Raw genomic sequence first — 20470 nt, 5'->3', positions numbered from 1 at the left:
ATGGGTAGTTCAGTCACTTCGTTTGAAACCTTAGTCATCACTGTATCCTTTCTTTCCTTAGTTGCTAACCCCTTCCCCCAATTCTCAACACACACACACACACACACACACACACACACACACACACACACACTTCCTGTTAGTCATCAGGTCCTGTTGATTTGGATCATTTGAATCAAATGCTTTATGGAAGTAGGTGGAGTAACCATAATGAAAGTTGATGGCCGGCGGGTTCTTCCTTCTGAACATCTTGCAAATCCAGTTTTTCTTCTTCATTTCTACTGCCACTAACGTGGACCACTGCAATTGGCTTCCCTGCCTCTAACCTCACCTTCAGCAATCCATTTCTCATATTTCTAATAGAATCTTTTTTTCTAACACAGACATTTGATTGTCATATGCTTTTGATGGATTCAAAAGTCTTCACCAGTTTTCCACTGCTGACAAGCTAAATTGTAAACTTCATAGCTTGGTGTTTAAGACTTTTCAGTGGCTATCCACTGTCCTGTGACTTCCACAAATCCATCTTCTAGTCTCCTTACACCCCTCCCACTGCAGCACTGCCTACCATCTACCCTCACCTCTTTCCTCAAATTAAAACACTGTCCCTCTTTTTCTATTAGTCTTTAAGATCCATTTCAATTCCACTTCCTCCATAAAATACTTCCTGACTATGCCAATCCACAGTGCATATCCCCTCCTGTGAACTCTGTAAACAATTGTTGTCTAGACTAGGGTTTTTCAAACTGTGCTTACATTCCCAGGGAGTATTTGGCCAGCACAAGTCAAGCTTTTGGTGTTTTTGTAAAGCTACTGATTATATATTCAAATTTGGCTGAGCATATTATTTCCAAACCCAGTTTCTTTCTTGTCTTCTACTTCCAAATTACATCCTCATGCTATGGTGGTGCATTTATTCTCAAGTACAAATTAAGGCTCATTAAAATTTGTTTTGTGATGTACAGATAGAGAATTGCTTATTATTAATGTTATTATTTAAAACCATGACTATTGGGAAAATAGTATGAAAAGAGAACTGCTATAACAATTTCCACAGCGTCTAAACCAAATACACTTTGTTATTTATTTCCCACACCCTCACCCTTTTTTCCCCCCGTCTCACCATTTTAATATGGGATTTTTAACTAGAAATTGGTGTAAAATTTGTTGTGTTGGAATAGTCTGACAAACATTCATTATGTACCTAATTTCTGGAAGGAACAGTGATACAAAGATCAACAAGCCCCTGCCAGAGCAATAGATTTCCAGATGGATTCAATGTGTAAGGACATTCTAGGTAGAGGGAACAGCATATGCAAACTCATGTGTCCTAGAATGAGCCAGATATGGAAACTCTGTGGTTCAGATTTTGTGGAATTATTTTAAATTGAAAAAATTTGGTGACTTTTAAAAGTTTGACATCCTCTGGATTAAACCCTTTGTCATACATTCTCTTTTGCCAGCTTGCTTTCCATAAGGGCAGTTCAGGGTCTAGATTCAGACACAAATAACTGCTGGTTTAGGTCGCTTCATATATATGAGGTGTGATTTTAAAAAAAAAGTTGTGAATGCTGCTGCCCAGTGCTATCCAATAGCGAGGAAGAGATCTTCAGTACAGGAAGCAGCGCGTCGAACCTCAGTAACAGTGTGTGACAAGTTTCAACTTGTTTGGTGCAGTCATTTGGGTGTGAGCTACGGTTGAGAGAAGGGATGTTTTAAAGTGTGCCGTCAATCATTCTCCATCATGATAACGCTCCGCTCCGTGTCACACATCGCTTCTGGTACGGCAATTTCTGTCAAATAAAAACATTACGGTGTGTCCTCATCCACCTCATCCATTCACTGGATCTGGCACCCTGCGACTTCTGGCTCTTCCCCAAAGTCAAAATGACCATGAAAAGTAAACGTTTTGAATCAATTCAGGACATCGAGGCAGCCACAACAGTGCAATTGAAGACACTCAGGAAAGAGGACTTCCAGAACTGCTTCAGAAAGTGGCAAGAACAATGGGATGCATGTGTTTGAAGTGAGGGAGAATATTTTGAGGGAGATTAATGGCAACATGTCTTTCACTGTCTGTAATAATTTTTTTAATTTAAACCATCACTGTATGTTTTGATCACACCTCGTACATAGGTCCTCACGCCATTTTAGGTGTTTATCACCACCTCCAATTTAGAGATGAGGAAAGCAAGGCTCAGATGGGTAAAATGACTTGCCCAAAGTGTGACAAATAGGAAATGGGGGAATGATGTGTATTACATCCATATCACATCTGGAGAAAGTAAGCAGCTAGGCATTTTTTGGGCTGGGATGAGGAAGACCTTTTTCCTACTTCCCAATAGCGTGCCTTCCTGGGTTCTGAGTTAACTATATCTTTTACAGAGCGAAGCATTTAAAGAGAAGGGTGACCATTTATATACATGGTGTTAGTATGAAGAGGTGACTTAAGGAGTTTGGATTTTCTAAGGGCGTTTCTCCAGTCCCTCCAGCTCTGGAGCTGGCACATAGTAGGAATTATTTTTTGTTGAAAGACTGAATCCTCCTCATGTGCCTGTGGCTTGTCTCCTCTTGGATTCAAAATCCCTTATGGGCAGGGTCCCTGTTGTGTCTTTCCAGGAACATTGTGCAGTTGTTGAATAATGGGTGAGTGAATGAATTTTGGGGTGCGATGGTTGTTGAAGGAAGGCCAAGCCTGGCTCTAAAGACTGTCCTTATGGGGTGCTATCCTGGCTCTCTCAGGCTTCTCTGGATGGGCTATTTCTTTCCTTTTCCTGTGGCTTCCACATCTTACAAACCAGCCTGGAGGGAGGGTTTTTACAACCAGGGAGGAGCCCTGCAGCCCCCAGGGGCCAGGTCTCTAAGGGCGGCGCCCTTCCCAACCTGGCGTGGGGGGAAGAGGTGAAGACCTCAGGTCAGCCTAGCCCAGCTGGCGCTCCTGCCCTGTGACCTGCCACCGCAGCCTTCTACCTGTATCCCCGGCCGCCCCTTCGCAGCCTGCGGCCGGGTGCGCCGGGCGGGCACCTGGCCCGCCACTCCCGGGGGCCCCGCCGGCCGCCTCCAGAGCCGGCCCCGGGGTGGCAGGGCGGGCCTGAGAGCTCCCCTACTCTGGGACCGGTCCCCCGGGGCGCGGCCGGGCAATCGCCCCCGCCCCCCCGCCCCGGGGGCCGGGCCGGGCTCCCGGGGGGCGGGGACTCGCCCAGTGGCAGCAGTGTCCGGGCCGGCGGCGGGCGCGGGGCGGCTTCCTGCAGGCGGCGCCGGGGCGAGCCGTTGCCCGCTGCAGCCACCGCCGCCGGGTCGCCAGGTCGCGGGGGCCGTGGCGCTCGGGCCGCGTCGGTGCCATCCGGGCGCGCTGCGCGGCCGTCGCTACTGCCCGCGCTCGTGCCGCCGCCGCCGCCGCTGCCGGTTACGCCAGCCCCGCCGCCGCCCGCTCTGATTCTGCGCATAGGCAGCCCCCAAGCCTGTCATTCTGCAAAAACACAGTTTACTCAACACACCACACACACACTCACACACACACGCGCGCACACACACACGCGCACCCTGGCCCCCTCGCGCACACGCACGGAGGGCGCGAGCGAGCAGACGCGCACACCCGGCGAGCCAAGTTCCGCAGCCTGGCATGGCTTCTGGGGACCTTTACGAGGTACGGGGACGCTGGGGCTCGGGCCGGCCCCAGCCCGCGGGCGGCGGGCGGCGGGCGGCGGGGACCGGGCCGGGGCCGGGGCCGGGCGCGAGCCGGAGTTGCCGAGCCCGTGGCGGCGGCGGCAGCGGCGGCGGCCAGAGGGCGGCGGGGGCCGGGCGCGCCTCCCTCCCGCCCGCCCTCCCGCGGCGCCCGCGCCCGCTCCCTCTTTCTCTTTCTCTCGCACACACACTCTCTTACTCCATCTACTTTGCGGCCTTGGAGGGGAAGGAGGAAGCCGGGCGGAGCCGGGGCGGGGGAGGTAGCGGTCCCGGGGAGGTGTTTGTCGCCCGACGAGCCGCCTGAGTGCAGAAAGTACAGGTAAAAGTCGGCGCCGGACGTGCCGGGAATGCGGGGGGCCGCGTGGCGGCCGGCGGGGGTGCGGGGCAGAGGGTGCGCGGCCCGGGTTGGGCCGGGGGCGCGGGAGAGGAGGGGGGCGGGAGATGGGAACGGAGCCCAGTCCGGGCGAGGCGGGGTCTTGGGGGCGCTGCGAAGGGGGCGACAGGGTAGGGGTTCGGGAGACGTCCGTCAAACCGCTCCCCGGGGCCACCAGGCCACCGCCCCCCTCCCCCCACCTGCTGCCCCCGTCACCGGCTCGGAAGCCCTCCAGGCCGGGGCGTGGGGGCGGTCCTTGCGGGTGTAGTGCTCACTGGGGGCGAAAGGGGGCGCTGCAGAGGGTCCCCGGTGGAAGGAAGAGAACATGGAAGTCGGAGGTGGGTGGTAACATGTTCCTAGAGGACTTGGGATGTGAGCCCTGCTCCTAACACGCTATGTCACCCTCAGTGGATACCTGTCTCCAGGTCCACACAGGTGTGGTCCGCATCGGATACTTTGAAAGTGTCTCAAAAGTGGTCAAGGAAGACATTAGTTTGGCATCTTTGAAACAATGGAGAAATAGCCGTGGCCTCTGAGGAGCTAGGTTTTTGCTAGCTCTGGACACAACTGTTTCTGCGTTTGGATTCCCCACAAGTGGACAAAACAAGAAACAACCTCCACTCCCTGGGGAGAATACCTCCACAGAGGTGTTGGCCCCCCAGAGAAGGTTCAGGATAAGGAAGTTAAGAGACCAGCTACAGTCAGCTAGAAGGCCTGCTGATCCTCCAAGAAACAAGCGTCATTGATCAGCCTGGACCTGGACTCCCTGAACATAAATCCGTTAACACTAGCCCTGGTTCTCAAGGCTTTGGGCAAAATTAAGATGAGCACCCAAAGGGTGGATTGAATTAACCTTCTGGGTAGGAGACTGCAGTGGTGATTCACCCCCAAGAGACTTGTAGGGGTGACTCACCCACGATGAAGTTTTCCTTTGGTCCCTCTGGGCCGCTGAAGCTTTTTCAGATGGTGGATTTGCTGCTTGTTGTGAGAGAAGAATGGAGAACATGCAAGTTAGCATCTCAGCTTCCTGTGCAACCATAGTTTTTTAGGTGATTCTGGAATTGGTGAGGCCCAGTCATGGTCCACTAGCCAGTGGGCTCAGGTGGCATGATGTGTGATCTTAGCACTCCTTGAAAGAATGATGCAAGTTGACCTCGTCTCTACGCTACTGCCTTCCTTTTCCCTATGCTTATCCCTAAGATGAAGTTGGGTAGAAACCCAGTGACGAACTCTGGCAGTTTGTGGCCAATGGGTCACCCAAGAAACACGTTGGTTTGTTTCAAGATGGAGGAGCAATTTCTTTAAACCAAAAGTTGAAGCACAGTAAAATGGGAGGTTTGGTTGAGTTTTCCCAAGTATAACCAGCGCTATTGGCCAAAAGTAGATGTTCAGGGTCAAAGCTCATCGCGTTGGGAGCATGGATTATTCTACTCATTGATACTGAGTCAGAGCTGCTGACTTTGCCTGGGTGAAAAGTTGCATCGTGAAGGTGTTAAGAGGACATACTAGGGGCTGTTGGTATTTTTCCGTTTAAAGTTTGGAACTTATGAACCTTCAGGGGATAATTTCTTGTTTAATGTTCATCTGAAACTGCCCTTCTTAACATTGATAATTATAGTTGCCAGATGAGTCTGTTAAGAGGGGAGCTTTCACACCAGCCTTGGAACTATCTTAGCACCTCAAGAGTTCTTACTGAAGTTCAATAAGCTGGACAATAATACTAATTACTTCTGTGATAGTAGGTAATTGTACTAGATGTAATATAATTTTCCCATGGCTGATTATTTGCATAGTCATTACTTAAAGGGCTAAATTGCATTATGAGAATATAACCAATGTCAACATTTTTATAGCCTGTGTCTACAGTGTATAACATATACTGAAGAATTTAAATTGTCCAAATTTAACTTTAAAAACAATTAAGTGCTAATTGTACATTAGCATATATAGCTCTAACTAAAATTGTGTGTGTAAAAAAAATAGGATGTCGATTTAAGGACAGGCAATTCTTAGACTATCCAGTACATCAATTGACCTTGAAAGAAAAAAACACTAATTCTCAATAGTGGTATTACATTAATTAAATATTATATTTGAGTGTATATAAAATGGCTTCTTGTAACCTCTAACCAAGAAATCACATTCTGAGTGGGCGAAGAACATTTGTAATTGATATGTGTGTTTATTGACATTATTACTTGACCCTTTCTGGTGAAGATGTGATTTGGATTATAGAGATTCTTCCTCTTCTCTTTGGTACTTCAGACAATTAAGTTGTAAAGAGTAAACCTTCCCCAAATAATAGTTTTTAGAAAAAGGAGTTATTATAATGATGCCAGAAAATGAAAACTTGTTTGTGTAATGGCACTCTTCAATCATAATGAAGACATATAGAATCAAGCTCAGTTTCCAAAATTTTGCATCTTGACAGATTGTTCAGCCTTTTTCTCCTATAGCAGAGTTCTTGTCGTTTGGTATATTACAGCCATCACCTGTGGGAAAGTGATCTTAAATATTGGTTGGTCTGTCTGGATACAAAATGAAATTCCTTATTCAAATGCTCTTGTCTACATTCTGCTAAACATTAGGGTCATAAAGTGGCAGTTTGTGAGCCAGATCTAGGGTATCTATATATTTTGCCTTACCTTGAAGGTAGATAAGAAAAATGGGTTTGAGTACCTTTAGATGGAGCATTTGACCCCTAGTTTGTCATTGTCCCGGTGCTTCATGTTACCATGTACCCATTCTGTTTCACTCTGTCATTGCTTATCTGGCTTCAGTAGGCATTAGAGTTTGCAACCCCAGGATTCTAGTCAATCATTTGCTAAGATGTTTGGGTATCAGGAAGACATAATCAGGGCAATAAGGAGCCCTGTTCTCTTGTCTTATTCATCTCTGTATCCCTAGCTTCTTGCACATCAAGTACTTGTTGACTGAATCTGTGAACAGAAGATTGAGTTAAGTATATATAAAGCACATTGGGTGACCTTTGTTATCTTTGTATTGTTACCCTAGGTTCTCTTTTCTTCCCTGGCTCATGGTCTTTTGGTGGTGCTAACACCATGTGTAGGGGTGGCTCTTAGTTCCCTTCGATAGGAAGTGAGTGAGTCCAGAGAACCACACTGTTATTCATCAAAAGGACTGAATGCGTTTAAGCTTCAACCATGTGAACGCATTTAAGCTTCAGCCATGTGGCTTTCCCTGAGGCTGTTGGGTGCTTTTTTAATCCTACTCTCTTGTGGTTAGCTGACGTTGTGGAGGTCTCTATTTCATTGGCAAAAATGTTTAAAGAGAATGCTATATGGCTATAGAGAAAACCAGCAGTGGCCAAGTTGACATTTATTGAGATGGACTTGACAGTGATAGTTCCTTGTGTGTTTGTCAACATTCAGTTTATTTGTACTTGCTAAATTCTATCTCCAAAGGATGAAATGTGCCATATGTCTTTTTCTGGGACTGATGCATGCATCCATAGCTACTTAATATATACGCGTGTGTGCAATTATGTGTATGTGTGTCTGTGTGTGTGTGTGTATATATATATATATGTATATATATGAAAATACTGCTTTCATTTCATTCCAAATAAAACAAATAACAATGATAATAGGATAATTTTAGTTTTGTTGAAAGAAATGTACTTTGGTTAAAAATTGACTCTGTTATTGTGATGAACACAGGCATTTCCATAATAGCATTGCACATGTACCTTGTGTTCCGCAAAATCACACACTAAAACCTAAAATGGCTTATGCAGAAAACAGGATTGAGACAGACTGCTGAAGACATATGGAATTTTGTAACCAGAATCGAAAACAAAAACAAATCTAATAAAAATAGTTTGGTTAAATCTCCACCTGGTTAGTGTTTGCCCTTAATAGGTCAGTCCATTTTTTACAGCTTCAAATTGGGCTTGTACTTCCTTCTTCTCTCTGTAGATTGCAGATGGCATTTCCTTCTAATAGAGAACCATCATCAAAATTAAATCTGGTCCAAGGCATAGCCCTCTTTATTCATCTGTATAGGGAGAAATATTTTCGTAGCTTCTTCTTAAAAAAATTTAGTTTTCAATTACAGTTGACATACGATATTATATTCATTCCAGGTGTACAACATAGTCATTAGACATTTATATACTTTACAAAGTGATCACCCATAATATTGTTTTCATAGCTTCTTTATCTGTAACTTGCAGCTTTGCCAGGCAGCTTAACACAGTGGAAAGCATAGTGGTTCTTAAAGCCATGATCAGCCACTACTCACATTACAAGAAGGCACTTGAGTGCATTTCCAGCTTTGTTCTAAGGTCTTTGTACATCATTAAGTCTTTTTCTTTCCTTGTTAGAGCGCTTTCCTATGATTCTTAAAAACGTCAACAAACTGGAAAAAATCACATAAGAATCAACACAAGTTACTCGTTATACTGACATCATTCCCCTATTTACAAATCATATCTGGGTAATTCCTGTCAAAAGAAACATGTGTTGTAGCGGAACAGATGGGTCAGTGATGTAAATGCTTGAATCGCTGTACCAGTTTTTGAAGAGATAAACATCTCCAAAGAAAATATATCGATTGAGTTGAATCGATTTCCTTGGCACCTAGTAGGCACCTAATGAAAATTGAATGGATGTATGATTCTCCCATCTTTTGAAAGTTATTTTCAGTTATTCACTCTGGGTAGACATCAGCTTATTTCCATGTAGACTTTTATGTCAAGTCATTCCTCATTGCATGAGATCATTCCTTCAGAGGCTTAAACTGAAGGCTTAAACTGTCTTTGAAAGGAGTTTGTATAGCTCCTTGCAGCCTGACCAACTGCTGAGGAATGGTTCAGGTGTTGTAATTATCAAAGATCTTAAGTATTGGAGACATACATTTAGATTCCAAAGATATGCATCGTTCTGCATCTCTTGGATGGTGAAGAAAGGTGTAGATGTGGCTGAATTCATAACACAGTCATCATTCATTTCACATTAATAGAGCACCAAATAGATGCCAAGCACTAGAGAAATTGTGACATGGTGCTCTCAATGAGTGTATGGTCTAGTCAGAGATATAGTTAAGAAAACAGGCAGTTTACGAATACAGTGCAATGGGAAAAGTGTCAGTATAAGGGATGATGGAGATTTCTGGAATGGGGGGATCCAGTCTACGGGGAATGAGAGAAGGCTTCCTTGAGGAGGTGCTGGCTATTGAGGAGGTTAAATTAGGAAATGATCATAAGATTTGCAAGACTTACTGAGAATATTTATTATATTTTATGTTTTTGAAAGCAGTGTAGTGTTACATCTTTAAAAAAATAGAAAGCATAAAGAAAAAAATGAAAATTGTAAAGCCTGAGATAATTATTGTTATGCATTAAGTACATACTTGATGTCAATAAATACTAATGTGATATCTGAATTAATTAAAATGTTAGCTTTTTTGGTATCATAGAAAGGTAAGAGTGAAATTGTTTCCTACAGATATTTATGTAATTTGAAAAACCAATTTGGAATGTAGGGAACATACTGTTGTATAACCCATTTTTCCATAAATAAATAAATAAACTGAACATTTTCTTATTTCCTAAAATATTATTCTATATCATGATTTTTGATGCCAGATTAATTTTCACTTGAATAGATGCATTATGTTGTCCATAATTCCCTGTTGTTGGACATCTAGATTGTTGCCATTTGTAAATCATTATGAATATTGCTGTTACTAACTTCCATGAACATAGTTATTTGTATGAATATCTTATTATTTTCTTCAGGATAAATTCTGAGAAGTGTAACTACTAGCTTGAATAATGTAACATTTTTAATACTATATTGATGCACAATCTCAGATTGCCCTTCAAAAATGGACAGTGGATTAGATTCGAGGAAGACTGGAAGCAGGTTGACAAGTTACTATGCTTTTTTCAGTAATTGAACCAAGCAATGTTGATGGCTTGAACTAAAGGAGTGATAGTGGAGATGGAGAGACATAGGTGAAATTGAAAGATTTGAAAAGAATGAACACAATTTGGTATATCAGTCAGTATTATGTTTGGCTCCATATAATAGAAAATATACTAATTTTCTTAACTGTACCATTTTAAGTTTATCTTCTAACATGAAATGAGCTTGGAGTTAAGCAATCTAAGGGTATTATGATGCACTGTGAAGTTCTCGGAGTACCAGGCTCCTTCTGTCTCTTTCATCTTCAGCTGTGGCTTCTGTCCTCAAAGTCACTGCTTGGTCCAAGATGGCCATGGAACCCTAGGCATCTTTTTCTTTGTAAGACGGAGGAAGAAACAGGAAGGAGGGAAGAGCAAAAGTTGAGTCATTCTCTTTAAATAGCTATTTGGAAGTTCCGTACAATTTTGCTTTTATCTAATTGTCCTGAACATAATTACATGGTCATACCTAGCTGCAAAGGAGGCTGGAAAATGTGATTTTTCAGGTGCACTCTCCCCTCTCTTCTTCAAATAAAACCTGATTGACAGTATGTCGGGATTGAGGGAAAAGCAGGAGTTGAGGGATAACTTCTTGGTTTCTGTTTTAGTCCATTAGGTGTATGGTGGGACCAGTCATGGAGATAGAGAACCCAGGAAGAAGCATTGATTGATGGTGGTGGGGGCAGTGGAAAGGACAATGAGTTCAGAGTGTTTGTGGGACATGAAGGTATAGATGTCCATAGTGGTAGGTCATGTGATCTCAGAAGCAGTATTTGGCATGGAGATAGAGATTGGGAATCTTATTCATGTATAGATTATAATTAAAGCCAAAGGACAGTGTGTAAACATGAGGAGGGTTCAATGACAGAGTACTGGAGAAAATGGACATTTAAGGGATAGAAGAGGAGAAAGAGCAGATTTACAAGGACTAGCAAGAGAAGTAGAAGGAAAAACGAAGCTTTGCTGTTATGGAAGGCAGTGGGAAATTGCATTTCAAAAAAGAAGGTATGGTCAAATAACCAGTGTCCTTTGGATTTCATAACCAGTAAGGCATTGGTAACCTGGGGGAGCATCTATTCCATAGAGTGTGTTGGTGGGTGGGGGAGGGCTTGATTGCAGTGTGATGATGAGTGGGGGATGTGGGAATGTGGATGTAGAGATTTCTTACGTGGGTGACACGTAAGAATCTTGGGTGTGATAGCGAAGAAAGAGTGAATGGGATATCCAGGGGTGGGGTGGGAAAATGGATCAGCCATCTCCGTTCCCCTTGTTCTATACATGCTCTGCTACTTTGGATGATTTGGATAATAAAATATTATGGTATAGACTTTGGGTTATTGGACCTACATTCTTAGAAGTGATTTTCCATAAACCCTTGCTGACCTATGACAGTGGGGTCCAGTGTCTTCAGTGCTTTTTGCTGGAGAAAAAAGTAGAACATGTATATTGTACTCATAGAGAACGTTTCTAAATAAAATTCGTTCATGGACAAGATCTTGCTAGGTTGAGGACAAGGAGATAAAATTCTTCATTAAGGTTTTGCCACACCAGCATTCCTCTGGGAGGAGAAGGAGGATGGACAGAATACTAGTGTTACTGATAAATGCAAATGATGGTCATTTTTATGTGTGAACGTGGCTGGCTCTAGTCCCAGGCTATTCAATCAAACACTAAGTTGTTGTTGGAAAGGTATTGTGCCATTTGTGATAACATGGATGGATCTTGAGATTATCATGCTAAGCAAAATAAGTCAGACAGAAAAAGTCGAGAACCATATGACTTCATTCATACGTAGGATATAAAACTGAAAGCAACAAACAAACAGGACACACAAGCAAAAACTCATAGACACAGACAACAGTTTAGTGGTTACTAGAGGATAAGGAAGGAAGGAGGGAGGTAGAAGAGGGTAAAGGAGGTTAAGTATATAGTAATGGAAGGAGGCTTGACTTTGGATGGTGAACACACGATGCAATATACAGGGAGTGTATTATAGAATTGTATACTTGAAACCTATATAATTTTATTAACCAACATCACCCCAGTAAATTTAATAAAAAAATAAAGATATTGTGTAGATGTGATTAAAGTCCATAATCAGTTGACTTTAAGTAAAGGAGATTATCCAAGATAATCTTGGTGGGCCTGATTCAAACAGTGGAAAGGCCTTAAGAATAGAACTGAGGCTTCCCTGAAGAAAAAATTCCATCTGTGGACAGCAACTTCAGCCTGGAAGAGTTCCAGCTTGCCCTTCCTAATGGCCTGCCCTATGAACTTCGGACTTGCCTAGCCAACCCCACAACCATGTAAGCCAATTCCTGGAAATAAATCACTTAATGTATATATTCTAGTGGTTCTGTGTCTGGGGATGAATGCTGATTGAAACAGGGTTCTCGTCCACACCACCATGTGATAACACTGTGTGGCCAGACAATTCTTTTAATCCTTTTGGACCTTCGTGGCCTCTGTTGTAAAATGAGAGCTCTTCTATTTTGGAAAACTCTCTTTGTGATTGAGTCTGTTGCTTCTTCAACAAACACCTTACTGATTAGTAGCTGTCATCATGTTTATATGTATGTGTGAAGAAGGGCAAGCCTAGAGCTCCAAGAACCCTGCCACAGCTTGGTGTCACACTGGAGTTGTTTCAGTGAAGCCAAGCTGCAGATGGCAAGCACAGATGGTGCTGGACCTCTAGGGCAGGCCTCTCCTGGGTCCCAAATTCACCCTTGCCTTCTGTCAGTCTTCAACTCTGGTAGTTGACTGAATGATGAAGAGTAGCTCCTCTCCGTCCTGATCCACTCCTTCTCATTTCTTCTTTCAGCTCATTTGTCTTTTGACATTTCCCCGTTAGCCTTAGCCAGTGGATAGAAGCTGCCGCTTCCAAAGGTCACGTCACTCCAGTGAAAGGCCCACTAGTTGACCAGGCCTGGTAAAGTGATAGGTGCCTGAGAAGCCTTGGAGGACCATTAGTTTGTCATTGTATGCCCTGCTCTCTCTTATTATTAAGGGCACTGCTCCCAATTATTCTGCCTTGACTCAGGTCACCCCATCTCTTCCAGAATCCCCCAGGGTTGATCCATCACATCGCTTTATAAATGACTTAGAGAAGTATCAGCGTGGAGACTTTAGAGACACATCTGGGGGACTGGGGCTCTGGGCCACACCCTGTCACGCCAGGAATTCCCCTACCAAGGGTCACCACCCTATTCTTAGACTCTTGATGAGGGAATTTTCCTCATTGATTTTCGTTTCTTTGTCTTCTAGTCCAGAATTTTAAAAATTATGTCTCAAGGGGTCTTACTAACAAATCATGGATCTTATACAAATGCTGGATTAGATTTTATTTAAAAATAGTAATTTGTTCAATAATCCATCAATGAAATATTTATTGTAGTCAACTCTGTGCCTTGAACTATGCTTGGTGCCGGGGCTGCAGTTATAAATGTCTTTTAAACTGTCGTTCAGAATATGATAGTTAAAAAACCTCACACCTACCTATGGTTATATATCACATTTTAAACACGTTGAAGTGTTAAGTATGTTAAAATGGGCAGTCCACGTCAACCCTTTTTTTTGTGAGCAGACCCCAGAATGCAGCTTTTCCTGCCATCTCTAGACATATATTTGATCTTCTGGCCGATGCATTGTTTTAGCAGTGTTGTAGTTCTGCACTGTTTTTAAAAAAATCAGGCCTATTCATATCTCTTCACATAAAAGCGTACAGGCAAACACGCTTTATAGCACAGTGCACCCCACTCAAATACGACTCAAAGTTCAGGTGGTGGTGGTTGGTGAATGTTCTAGACATGGTATAATAATCAGTATGTCATAACTGAATATCTAACACTTTGTCTCCTCATATGGTATTAAAGGTAGTGGTGGGGTTTATTGAGAGTTCTAGGTCCTTCTGCTCTCTGACTTTTAAATTTGAGAGAAGGAATGTGAGAGTTGTTACAGACATTTCCTTCATCTCTTCTTTCAGACTTCAGGGTCAGTTAGATTGATGGGAGACCCTGACATTGCAAGAAAAGTTGATCAGACCAAACCAAACCTGATACCATTTCCAACCACTTTTTGTAGCAAATCAAAGATCATTTTACTATTTGCAAACAAACCAAATGCAGATATAAGTTGCTGAGGCTATTCTTAGAAGATAACTAACATCGTCAGACCTCATTTAAAAATTTTGCTGTTAATAAAAATAGGTTTATGGAGTTCATGAGTTAACTCAGTGATAGGAAAGTGTCTTAAGTTAAACTTTCAAAAGACATCTGCACTAAGAAATGATCACAGACATCTGATTTTATGTGCTATGTTTCCTGGAAACATTTTGATTGGGGAAAGGCTTTCATTGCTGAATTCCAGCATTTTCTGCTAGACTGTAAGGTCTGTGAGGGCAGGGACCATGTCTACATTATTCACGATGGTATTCCTAAACCATGGCACTTGGCTGGGCATGTAGTAGCCTTTCAATAAAGATTTGTTGGGTGAATCATTGAAAATGTTCAAACCTATGTTCCAGGCCATTTGGCCTTCTCTTGAGTGAGCTTCCTTTGCCTCTTCCTGTTTTTGGTGTTACTTGCTTCCTTTTCTAAGAAGATTCCCTCAGATTATCCTTGAAATTCAAGTTTTCATTTTGCCTTCTATCAGATCTTGTGCAAATTTATTAGGTAACAAAACTCCCTTAAAGCAAATTGAAACATTCAGGCCATTGTCCCTCATTATGCGTGATGACTAGATTGAGAGTAGCCAATCTCTGTGAAGTCCTGCACGTGACAGAACTCTTCTCACACTGACACACACAAAGACTGCTATGTGGCTTACAAATACCTCTGACATTGGCAGCTCTGCCTCTTTAGCCTCAGTGGCTTGGCCCAGTTTGATGTACACCATCCATTTTAGGTTGGGCTGCCTAGATACGGACTCTGAAATGGAGAATTGTATCCAGAGGGTTTACCCAAGGATGCTCTTGGGAAATAACTTGTAAGGAAGTGAGGAAGGCAGGAGTGGACAGATGGTGAAGCTGATCTGCCATGAGGTTACAGCTGAGGTCTCAGCTGATCTTATGGGCAGCTCAGAAGCTGGGATGGCCCTTCAGAAATGTCCCAGGTTGAGGAGGGAACTGGGCCCTCCTGTCCCTGCATCAACCAATGATTGCTGGTAGGCGGCCCATGGGAGGCAGTGTGTTCTTGGGCAGGGCAGGTCCCTGTGGCAGAGGCGGTTCACTTTGAGGGACACATCTGTGAGCCTTAAGCAGCAGTGATATTCCTAGAAGCTGAGGGGATGGGCACATCAACCCTGAAAAGGGGACCTGGGTGCAGTATCACATCTATACCATCAATTTTTGCTGTTCACTGATTGGTGAGTCTCTCTGCTCTGGATCTCCCAGAATACGCATCTGTCACCTTGGTTATAGTTTAGGTTATTGGTCCCTCCCTTGAAAACAACATCTGTCATTTTGGTAGCTTCTTGGGTCAGCTTGGATCCTGAGTACTGACAGACTGCCCATGTGTTAGGATCATGCTTCTGATTTCTTTGTTTCTCCATATAGCGTATAGCACAGGGCCACCTGCAGAGAAATATTTCAGAGGCTGTCATTTCTGTTGGGTCCCCAGCCCTTTTTTTTTTAAATTTATTTTTTAATTACAGTTGGCATTCAATATTATGTTTGTTTCAAGTAAACAGCATAGTGCGTGTTCCTTAAACTTTGGAGCTTCTTACGGTTTTGACCCAGGGTTCCTCTGTTCTTCCCTTGAGCTACAGTGAATGGACGATTTCCAGATCTCTGACACTTGTCTGGGTTTTTCTCCTGAGCTCCAGAGCAATCCATCTAACTGCACTTGGGCTTTTTAAACTCAAAATGTCCAGAGTTAACCTTGGGATCTTCCTGTGTAAAACTTGCTTTTCCTTCTGGGTTCCTAGCTCAATCAAACCTCCATCCACCTGTTCCTTAGCTGGAAATATGGCCTCCTTCATTTTGCCCAAACACCATGTATGTTCTGTTGAACCAGCATCCTTCATATTTCTTACATCTGTCATTTTCTCTTCATATTGACCTTCACCACTTTAATTCAGAAGACAACTCCCATTGTTTGGGTCACTCCAACACCTCACAGCTGATACCTCTGCATCTAGTCCAATTTTTCTCCATACTGTACTCACAAGGATCTTTTCAAACTTCCCCCACCCCAGTTTATCATGTCTCTCTCCTGATGAAATACCTTTAAGTGGTGTATAAGCTCTTGGTGATTTGACCCCTTCTCACCTTCTACTAGTTCTCCACTTACAGTATATAGTCTGTCCAGAGACACCTGCTCTCACTTTGGTGTGTTCCATGTGCTCTCGTTTACTCACACTCTTCCAAATGACTGGAACACTCTCCCCTATCAACCCCGGCCACAATGTTTTGCTTGCTTAATTTCTACTCATCCTTTGGGTCTCAGCTTTGATGTTGCTCTTGGCAAAACTTCCCTGACTTATCAAGGGTTTTCTTTGGGCTTCTACAGAACCTGTTCTCTCATTATAGCACTCACGTATGTTGTAATTCGTTATCTTATTTTCTAAATCTCCCACTAGATTGTAAGTTTTGTGAGGGCAGTGATTCTGTCTTATTCTATCTTTAGCACCTAGCATAGTGCATGATTCAAAAAATAACAAAACAAAACAAAAAAACCCAAAACCAGTCTGTTTAATGAAAGAATCAGTATATTCAGGTTGAAATAGTCTCAGATAACTCTATAAACTGTTGTGTATGAAGTTTGAAGGCATTTTTCACTCTTTCAGTTTTCCTAAAGGCATATAACTCTTTGATTCTACTTTCTATGTCTTTATTGATGAATTAATCAGTGGACATTGGTTTCTTAGAAGCAAAACTCACTGAAAGCATCTAGCTTTGTAGCATCAATAAAGCTAATGCAGTCTTGTATTCAGAAAGTTGCTGAAGCTTGGAGTTGGGAGTTTTGAAGTCATTTAGTTCACTAACATCTCCAACTAGTGATCAAAAGTGGTGGGGGATGAGGGTGAGGGGGATCAAATGTATGGTGATGAAAGGGGAGCTGACTCTGGGTGGTGAACACACAGTGTGATTTATGGATGATGTGATACAGAATTGCACACCTGAAATCTATGTAATTTTACTAACAATTGTCACCCCAATAAATTAAAAAATAAATAAATAAAATAAAATAAAATAAAAAAGTGTGAACATCTTTTTCTCTATTCAAGGATACAAATGCTTGATATGCTACAAGTGGTTATTTGCCTTCACTAAAATCTGAGTGTGTCCAGGAAGAGGTGGTATCTTCCTGGACTATTCTGTAGAGTCGCCTTGAAAATCTGGGCGTCATTATTGCTTTCTTCTGCAAGACTTAGTCAAAGAGGCAGTGAAGCTCAGCACAGCCTTGAGTCTTGTTTAATTCTCTTGCTGATGAACCATGAGGTCAGGACCTGCCCCAACCGACTGACATCACAGGCCTTGACATTTTTGGGAGCACTTGAAATCTAAACTTGTCCTGGAAATCCAAACTCATTTATGAACTGTTGGAAGTCAGAGGAAGTCATGGAATCCAAAGCACATGTTGCAGTAAAAAATGAAGGCATAAACGTTTTTGTATCTTGATATTTACATTGCTCCATTTGCTTGTCTGTGTTGCCACCTAAAACCACATTCACTTTGAAGAATACGGCACATGCAGGGAACTGTGAAACAGACTTTGCTAAGAGTCTTGTAGTGAAGAGAAAGAGGAAGGGAACCACGCAATGGCTGCCTTTGGAATGCAAAAGCGTGCGCACTTTCTTCAAACCATAGACCTAATTTTCTCTCTGAATTGATGTATGTTTTGGTACTACGTAGAAAGGCATAGATGACTTTCTTGGTTATCAAACATGGCAAAAATAGCAAAATGTTTGCTATACTGAGGCACTTCTATGTTTTATTATCCCCCATTGCCCACTCTTGTGTGGCCATGTCCATGGTATCGACTTTTTGGGAAGCTGATGCAAATCCCATTAGTTTTTGACTTAATGAATTGGTATATCTTTTGAAGAAATCTGATCTCTGATCCTGGATGATGCATAAAGAGATTATTGAAGTACAACTTCCTATGATTCTTGTATAAAATAAACTTAGTAATAATAGTAAAAACAGTAATGATAACACTTAATGAGTGTTTACTGTGTGCCGGAAACTCTATAAATTCTTCGTGTCTCAATTTAGTCCTTCCTATGGGATGGGTACTAATATTATTCCCATTGTATTCAAACGGAGGCTCATAGCCACCAGATGGAAGAGCCAAGATTTAAACTAGGCCATCTGAGGTACTACTCCTCATCTCTTGATAAATTATAAAATGCCCACAGTTTTCCTTCTAACTTGCCTCCTTTTGTTACTAGTTGATCCTAGTAACAAAACAAGAAAAGCTTCCTCCTTCTCCATGCTTATAGCATGAAAACACAGTTGTGTATGTCATATCTTTCTAGAGAGGGATTACATAGGCCATCCTGCGTGTTGGTATGTGAAGGCCTGCCTGTGAAATTAGTTAATTGGGTTGGGAAATCCTCCCTTTGAGCCTGTTTGAGTAGATGTTTGTCAACACTACTGTAAGCCATGCTGTTTCAGAAATGATGGCTCCACCCATATAGCAATTACCATAGAGGAACCAATATCCATGGGTGTTGCTGTTGGTTGACCTTTTACTCAGTCTTCAGTATTCATGAGAAGACTGGTTTTGAGGGCAGTTGGTAACATTTCTTGGTCAGTTTTATCTCATCCTTTTGGCAGATTTCTGAGCCTCAGTCCGTTTTTCCACGTGCTTTTTCCCCTTTGTTTGGCATGGTGTTTGCATCCCTTCATGGTTAGAATTGGCAGGATAGTGTTTTTGAAACTCCTTCTTTACTACCATAAACTGTACTTACAGTTTGGTGCCTGGTGGACAATGGTGCCTTACATGGATTTGGGCTCAAAACAGCGAGGCTTCCCATTGGTGACGCATATAATTCCAGGCTCTATCAAATGGGTCTGCTCACTTGGCTTTAAAAAATATATTGGCAGAGCATACACATTACTAATCTTTACTAAAATTAAGATAATATGTACAAATGAGTAGAAGTATTTGTACCAATACTTAAAGAAATAGAAAGAACCAGAAAGAGACATGTAATACTATTTATTCACCATCTACATGAGAAGTTGTAAAATGCTGATGGTAATTTATCAGTGTACTTTCTGCAAGAAACTCAGCTTGAATAGAGAGGAAAACTGATACATGAGATAATATATACATACACAAACACCCATGATTTATTTCTTTCCTAGGTGTTTTAAATTGAGTTGTCCACATGGCCTGACATTTACATTGATTTAGCAAAGAGTCTTAAAGGTTGGAATATCTTAGATGTCATCTATTCTCATTCCTCACGCAATGCATACATCCTTCACATATGAGCACCCAAGTTCCTCCTAGGAAACTTTCCAAGGAAATAGGGTGCTCTGTCTTGAAGGGCAGCTTCTTCCATTTGGCATAGGGTGTTAGCTGCTGGAAAATACTTTCTGGAGTGAGCCCAAGTCTGCCTTCTTGGGAAATTTCTGCTGTTGGTAAAAGCAATGAATTCAGTCACCAAGAACTGTCAGTTTTATTTCCTAGGTAGTGCCATTTCCCCTGCTGCCGTCCGAGTCCATGTTATTCCTTTCTCCCTTCTGGAAGGAACAATAGCCTCTTAACTGGAATCCCAACATTTTCTCTTTGCCACCCTCTGTTCTCATACTGTATCCGAAGTGATTGATTCAAAAGGTAATTCTGAACATGTCGCTGTCTTCCCAAAATCTTCACTGGCCTCCGATCGCTCTTGGGCAAATGTCCCAAATACTTCACATGATGCCTGCCTTTCTCAGGCTCAGCTAGGACCACTCTCCCTTTCCGCCTCTGTGTACCACACTCATTGCCTCTTTTCAGTTTGTGCTTTGCTTTAGGACCTTTAGTCGTGTTGTTTCTTGTGCCTGAATGCCCCTGGCCCTGCCTAGTCTTCTCTTCCCTCACTTTTCAGCTCTAGAGTTGACTCACCAAAGGTGCCTTCCCTGACCCCCAGGCCAGGGTAAACCTTCCTGTTACTTATTCCCTGAGCTCCCTATGCTTTTCCTCAACAGCATTGGTCCTTGTAATTAGTCAATTATTTTTGTGCTTATTTAAAGACTGTCTTCTTGAAGGCAGGGTCACATCTGGTTCAGTGATGTATCTCCAGCACCTAGAGCATAATAGGTGCTTGTAGAAAGCCTTTCAAGTGTTTCAGAAAGTTCTGGGCTACTAGAAATCATGCCTATTTTCTCCTCTAGAATATAAGCATCATGATATTTTATTCCTGCTGTTATCAGATATGTTTCCCAATGATTGTTCTCTCATGGATATCTCTGGTCTATATAACACCATACTTTAAATATTTTACCTAGAATATTGGTTTCATCAGCAAAGGTGACTTCTTGTTCTGGCTTC

General features: G+C 42.7%; 1 protein-coding gene across 1 annotated transcript in view; it reads left to right on the top strand.

The window, feature by feature from the left end:
- Positions 1 to 3358: 3358 nt before the first annotated feature.
- CDYL2 (chromodomain Y like 2) overlaps positions 3359 to 20470 on the top strand; it is a 164562-nt gene continuing 147450 nt past the window's right edge. The window contains exon 1 of the mRNA XM_033128367.1: positions 3359 to 3646. Coding sequence (XP_032984258.1) covers positions 3623 to 3646 — 24 coding nt within the window. The 5' untranslated portion in view covers positions 3359 to 3622. The remainder of the gene's footprint in view (positions 3647 to 20470) is intronic.

This window comes from Rhinolophus ferrumequinum, chromosome 15 (genome assembly GCF_004115265.2).
Source record: "Rhinolophus ferrumequinum isolate MPI-CBG mRhiFer1 chromosome 15, mRhiFer1_v1.p, whole genome shotgun sequence".
In the NCBI taxonomy this organism is placed as follows: Eukaryota; Metazoa; Chordata; class Mammalia; order Chiroptera; family Rhinolophidae; genus Rhinolophus; species Rhinolophus ferrumequinum.
Note: the sequence above shows the minus strand (reverse complement) of the source record. Positions and strands in the feature narration are given on the sequence as shown.